The sequence below is a fragment of the Phoca vitulina genome, unplaced genomic scaffold (assembly GCF_004348235.1).
Source record: "Phoca vitulina isolate PV1807 unplaced genomic scaffold, GSC_HSeal_1.0 scaffold8, whole genome shotgun sequence".
NCBI classification, from domain to species: Eukaryota; Metazoa; Chordata; class Mammalia; order Carnivora; family Phocidae; genus Phoca; species Phoca vitulina.
In genome coordinates, this window is record NW_022589711.1 from 21,112,251 (window position 1) to 21,119,333 (window position 7,083).

Here is a 7,083-nt window from a genome sequence, read left to right on the forward strand (position 1 = left end):
TACCTGTGTACTACAACTGCCAGGTAATAAGTACACTGAATGAATGTTCTAATAACTCTGTAAATTATTTTAAGGTTCATGAGAGCATGAAATTTAGTCATGACCTGTCCTCTTTTCTCTCACATTACAGGAATGAAATCTCAACAAGAATGTGTGGCTCTCTTTTATAGATTTGAAATCTATTTGTGTTTCAGAAAGACTGCTGACTATTTTCAGATGGGGAGAGTGATTGTCTGAAATCTACTTAAATGTATTTATTATGCCAAGAACAGATATTAAATCACACATAACATATAGGCCAAACTGTGTAATAACATATGTGCATATGTGTGTGTACACACACATACATAGGATCCACTGCTTCTTTTTAAACCTACTCTCTCTCTATAAACATTGTTTTCTACTTTGCTTTAGATATTTACAGACTACCTTTAAAACTGTTTTTGAAAAAGAAATGTTAACATTTCTCTTGCATCCAAATTGCTTTCACAATGTTGTGAATAATTTTTATTTGTGAAATATTTGCTGATAAAGAAATAATTTAATAGCATGAGACAGTTTAATAGAATGGCCTTTATGGTCAAGATACGTCTAAACAGGTATTCTGTCATCACACTTCACAACAGTCTTTTTTTTTTTTATGTTATATTAATCACCATACATTACATCATTAGTTTTTGATGTAGTGTTCCATGATTCATTGTTTTCGTATAACACCCAGTGCTCCATGCAGAACGTGCCCTCTTTAATACCCATCACCAGGCTAACCCATCCCCCCACCCCCCTCCCCTCTAGAACCCTCAGTTTGTTTCTCAGAGTCCATAGTCTCTCATGGTTCATCTCCCCCTCCGATTCCCCCCCTTCATTTTTCCCTTCCTGCTATCTTCTTCTTCTTCTTCTTTTTTTTTTTTTTTAACATATAATGTATTATTTGTTTCAGAGGTACAGGTCTGTGATTCAACAGTCTTACACAATTCACAGCGCTCACCATAGCACATACCCTCCCCAATGTCTATCACAACACTGTCTTAGATTTAGGAAGTTATCTCTTATCAGTAAAATATGTGGATGACACTACCTCTGTTTCAGAGTTAACATGAGGATTAAATGAATTTCTATTATTTCCAGAACCTTTATTATTCTGATCACCATCTTCTAAAAACACCATGCTTACAATTGAGTATAATACTTGAGTCACGGGTGATTAATAAAAATCATTAATACATACTTGTTTTTGCCTAAAGATCTTGTATTAATGGATCTTTGAATATGCTAGACATTTTAACAGCTGCCTAACATCGTTGGCTTGTTCACCTTAGAGTAAATTAAACTTCAAGTCTGAGTGAAATGCATGTTTCAGATGTTGTAGGCATAGATATTCTTTACTTCCCAACAAGAGGTTATTTGTTAGAATTGTAGTTATACAAATTGCTATGGGGAACAATTTTGTTCTGAAAATTTAATCAGGTAAAGCTATAAACATATCAAAGTGCAGAAACTGCTGTCACTTTAATGTGATGTGTTTACTACAATTTTTCATGTACATGTAAACATAATTGGGAAAAGTATCTATATTCCCTATGAATAGCAATCTGTTGTCAAAATAAAAGGATATATAGAGATTGTTTTTAATTCAGTAGATAGTACATAAAGTCTCCTACAATCTATGGAGGTGGGGCTTATGTAGAAAAAGTTTGCTAAAATTTTTCAAACATAATTGAGAATTTCTTATTATAAAACCAGGGAAGAAAAAAAAAAAAAGAAAGAAAACATGGCAGAAGGGATAGTCAAAGGAAAAAAAAAATAGAGTTGCAGTTCTGATATTTTAAATTTTCCAATCATTAAAAGACAAACAAAAACAAAATAATATGGTAAAATGATCAGGAAAAGAATAATCATTTTATTATAGACAGAATTCCACTAGAACAACCTACGCATTTGTCTTATTCACCATTGTATAAATAATGTGTAATAGATTTGCATATAATAGATGCTTAAGAAATATTTAAAGAGAAAATAAATACAAAGTGAATGATGAATGGATGAATGAATAATGAATGGAAAGTTCCACTTATTTTGTGAAAAGTTATCTTTTAATAAGTTGTTATATATCAATGAAAAATGTTTATCCTAAATTAAAGAGAGCAATTATTTAGTGAGTACCTGATAAATGTAACATGTATCAGGTCTTAAAAGAAGGGAAAAAAAAGACACAATATCTATGTTTAACTGTTTTATCATTTTAAAAAGATCACATGGTTACTACATGAAAACAATACAAAGACAAAGATAGATGCAGTAACAGAAATATTGGGAAAATTGGGATCAGCTTCATTTTAAAATAAACTTTTAAAATTGAGATATAATTTACATATATTGAAATCTGGAGATCTTATATGTGTATTTATATGAGTTCTGACAATTATAAAATCTATATATTCATCATTTAAAACAAGGTATGGGATATTTCCAGTGCTGGGAGGGGGTCACCACTGCAGAACTGCAGCAGCTCTGGGTGCAGGAGGCAGTGGACTCCATGGTCAAGAGTCTGGAGAGAAGGAACACCTGGAGTATTCAGGGTTTCATGTTCCAGCACAGCACCAGCTGTTGTGAGGACAGCAGATCTGCCATGCAGCTGGTGCACCAGTGCATTGAGCACTGCCATGCACCTCTGGCTCAAGTCCATGCCCTGGTGACCAGTGAGTTAGAGCAGTTGCAGGACTGCCTGGCCCAATGCACCATGCACTGCAATGACAAAGCCAAAAATTCAACAGATGCTAGAAGTAAAGAGTTTCAGGTGAAGCTGCAGCTGGAGATTTGTGTGACCAAGTATGTGGATGATCATATGTACCTCATCCCAACCATGACCAAGATGATGGAGTCTCTCTTGTCCGTTGGGAAATAGAAGTCTTTGCAATTGGCCATTGGGGCTGACAGCAGGGATCTATTTAAAAAGAGAAATGGGAGTCTTGTTCTTTTAAGTAAGGTTTATGAAGAAATTAAGGATGGCAGCAAGTTGGAGGCATGTGTCATTTGCCTCTGGACACTGGTTCCTTTGTTTCAATCCTAGAAAGTGAAATGGAAAAAGACTGCTAAATTTGGGTCAGAGATGGCACAGGAGAGTTTTTGATGGCCTAAATTGCACATGCTTATCCTGGCACTAGGGATCTTCCTTGTATGAAGCCAGAGCCTCCAAGATACCAGATTCTTCTTAGTACACAAGTACCAACAAGCTGGCAGATCCCTCTAACCTGCCTATGATCTGCTGGAGTGTGAGCAGAGGTGTTTCTGTTTGTTGCCAACCTCCTGTTTACCAGAAGGATCACCAAATCATTTTCCATAAGCTGTAAAACAAAATCTATGAGGTCACTAATTTAGAAGGGGAAAAAAAAAAAAAGGTTTCTGTGTCTTTGTTTTGCTTGGTTTTGTTTAATATACAATGGTATGAAGTTGATTTAAGATGTGGAGTTGGGAGGGGTGCCTGGGTGGCTCAGTTGGTTGAGCATCAGACTCTTGGTTTCAGCTCAGGTCATGATCTCAGGGTGGTGAGATTGAGCCCCACCTCAGCTCTATGCTCAGCAGGAGTCTGCTTGAAGATTCTTTCCCTCTGACCCTCCCCCCTCTTACTCTCTTTCAAATAAATAAGTTTAAAAACAAAACAACAACAGAAAAAGATGTGGAGTTGGGAGAGGTCATTTGCATAAGAACTTTGAACAGTTCCTAGTGGGTCTCTTTTCTCGCTATCAAGATGTGGATATGCATTTCTTGAAATACACATTACACCTTTCAGCTAGGAGACCCTGTAAAAACATAAGGCGATGTTACACTGGGTATGGGAAGCCCACCTCCCCTCTCACTGGCTTCATGATGGGCCCTGAGGCTCTCTGCCGTAGAGCCACAGGACAGTCTTCCAGTAACACTCTTCCTTGAAGGGAAAGGGGGTTTTGATTGTACTCTATGCCAGTATCCAGGAATGAACATTGAAGGAAGTACTGTTGCCTTCTTAATTAAGAGAGTGATTAAGTACTGGATTTGGAAAAATGTGTTTTTCATAGAACAGAATGGAATGAAAGCCCAAACTCAGTATTACTTACTTAGCCCCCTGAAGTAACAAAGCACTACTGAGACAATCCCTTGGCAACAGGAAGGTCAAAGGAAAAAAGGTTAGCAACTCAGGTATGAGTTGTGACTCCTTTAAATCAAAAGAGGGGCAGCTCCTCCATGACCAAATATCACTTTGGTTTGGGGTCTTTGCAGAAAGCAATGTTGCTGCCCCAGCTCCACCACCTTGTCATTTTGATAAGGACCTTGTCTTTTTACCAACTTATTACTTGAAGTGATAATATAGCCTGTGTTTGGTGTTTCAAGGCTGTGATACATTTTCCTAGTGGTTCAGTTTTAAAAAATAAGGTTTAGTTTTTCATTAAAAAAAAGGGGGGGTTATGGGATATTTCTTTCATCTCAGTTCCTTCTTGCCCATTCCATGGCCCACAGACAACCACTCATTTCTACCAGCATTGATTATTGTTGTCAGATCATGGACTTTCTATAAATAAAACCACAAAGTGACTACTCCTTTGGCTTATTTTTCACTGTGTTTTGGAGATAAAATAATGTTTAATGTCATAAAAAATATGTGCTTAAATTCTGAAATATATAGAAAATGAAATAGTATGTGCTCTCCTCCCACAATAACTTAAGAGACCCTCCTCTCTTTTTTCTTACTTTCTGCCTGATACTTGTTGGAAGAATCAGTAGGAAGAAATTCTAGGAACCCTGCAGAGTTGTATGGAGAGAAACCTACTTTTCATATTAGACTTACATGAATAAGGCATGTATCTTTGCTTTGTGAAATTGTTGAGATTTTGAAGTTATTACTGATGTTGACATATTCTAACATATGATTAGAAAGTAGATATCCTGCTTATCACCATTGTAAGAGCAAAATACAAATTAAAATTAAGAAACTTCATTCTCTCTGTTGATAATATGTGAAGACATTGCCTTTTCTTAGAGCACTTACTTTAGGAAACTTGTAATAGTTCTTATCTGTCTCTTTGAAATATTTACAAATCTTTTCAAAAGCTAAATATGCCACTTGCCAGCTTTATGACCCAGAAATATCTCTTTCAACAAGCAGGGAAACATTTCCTTGAATTGTAATCATTCACAAGGATAGGGCCTCTATCTTCCAGTTTCTGTGGGAAAATAAGAGCCTCAGTTTGTGGCACCTTTTTCCAAGTTGCAAAGCTACTTCACATCAGTGAGATATGAGAAATTTATTTTTCCTTTGGATAAAACCGGTTAACACAGGTAGTCCCTGCAATTAGAATGAGAATTTATAATAAACTGTACATGACAAATAATACTGCTAAGCCCTCCTATTGAGGACTGGTTATTGTTTATCTTGAGAACATGTATGAAAATGATGTCTACATGGCTATCTTAAAGGATAAGATATCTTTCTGTTTTTTTTGTAATCTCTTAGCAAATTATCTGTGATGCACATCACATTCTGGCTTAATGCTTATTCAATAATGAAGTTGTTTTATCTCTCTTCTGTCCCTGTGCAGAGGTTTTCTGGGTTGAGAGATTTTGTTTTTAATTATATTTCCCCAAACAATCCTGGTGATGAAGACAGGATGTCTGGAAGTTCCTGAACTGAGCAAAGCAGCTGAAGGTCTGTGGCCACACAATAGTCAGGTAGGTGGCCATGAATTATAAAAACGTTCCAGCTCTCTACTCTTGTGGAATACTAGCTGCACCACCACACTCTCTAAATCCAAAATTTTACTATTGGATAATGATGGGTAATACAGATTCTTTTTTTTTTTTTTTTAAGATTTTATTTATTTGAGAGAGAGCACAAGCAGGGGAAGCAACAGGCAGAGGGAGAAGCAGGCTCCCCACTGAGCGGGGAGCCCAAAACAGGACTTGATCCCAGGACCCTGGGATCACAACCTGAGCCAAAGGCAACTGTTCAACCAACTGAGCCACCCAGAAGTCCTGGGTAATTTCTAAAATGCCATTAAGATCATATGTCCAGGGCATGTCTCGTATAACTCTTTCTCTTAAAAAACTAATATCTTTCTGTCATGTTTTGAATGAATATAAGAGAATCTGATTCTTTTTTTTATTTTATTGTTATGTTAATCACCATACATCATTAGTTTTTGATGTAGTGTTCCATGATTCATTGTTTGCGAATAACACCCAGTGCTCCATTCAATATGTGCCCTCTTTAATACCCATCACCAGGCTAACCCATCCCCCGGCTAACCCATCCCCCAGCCCCTCCCCTCCAGAACCCTCAATTTGTTTCTCAGAGTCCATAGTCTCTCATGGTACCTCTCCCCCTCCGATTCCCCCCCTTCATTTTTCCCTTCCTGCTATCTTCCTCTTTTTTTTTTTTTTAACATATAATGTATTATTTGTTTCAGAGGTACAGGTCACAGGTCTGTGATTCAACAGTCTCACATAATTCACAGCACTCACCTAAGCACATACCCTCCCCAGTGTCTATCACCCAGCCACCCCATCCCTCCCTCCCCCCACCACTCCAGCAACCCTCAGTTTGTTTCCTGAGATTAAGAATTCCTCATATCAGTGAGATCATATGATACATGTCTTTCTCTGATTGATTTATTTTGTTCAGCATAATACCCTCCAGTTCCATCCACGTCGTTACAAATGACAAGATTTCATTCCTTTTGATGGCTGATAATATTCCATTGTATATAAATACCACATCTTCTTTATCCATTCATCTGTCAATGGACATCTTGGCTCTTTCCATACTTTGGCTATTGTGGACATTGCTGCTATAAACATCGGGGTGCACGTACCCCTTCGGGTCCCTACATTTGTATCTTTGGGGTAAATACCCAGTAGTGCAATTGCTGGGTCGTATGGTAGCTCTATTTTCAACTTTTTGAGGAACCTCCATACTGTTTTCCAGAGTGGCTGCACCAGCTTGCATTCCCACCAACAGTGTAGGAGGGTTCCCCTTTCTCTGCATCCCTGCCAACATCTGTCATTTCCTGACTTGTTAATTTTAGCCATTCTCACTGGTGTGAGGTGGTA

General features: G+C 37.5%; 1 protein-coding gene across 1 annotated transcript; it reads left to right on the plus strand.

Moving 5' to 3' along the window:
- Positions 1 to 2,458: 2,458 nt before the first annotated feature.
- On the plus strand, positions 2,459 to 2,905 carry LOC116633643 (protein FAM136A-like). The gene has a single exon (XM_032406226.1). The coding sequence runs from the start codon at positions 2,459 to 2,461 to the stop codon at positions 2,903 to 2,905; it is 447 nt and encodes a 148-aa protein (XP_032262117.1).
- The last annotated feature ends 4,178 nt before the right edge of the window (positions 2,906 to 7,083 follow it).

What these genes read in the sequence shown, in the direction of transcription:
- LOC116633643 (XM_032406226.1), top strand. Translation starts at nt 2,459, where the DNA reads ATGGGATATTTCCAGTGCTGGGAGGGGGTCACCACTGCAGAACTGCAG.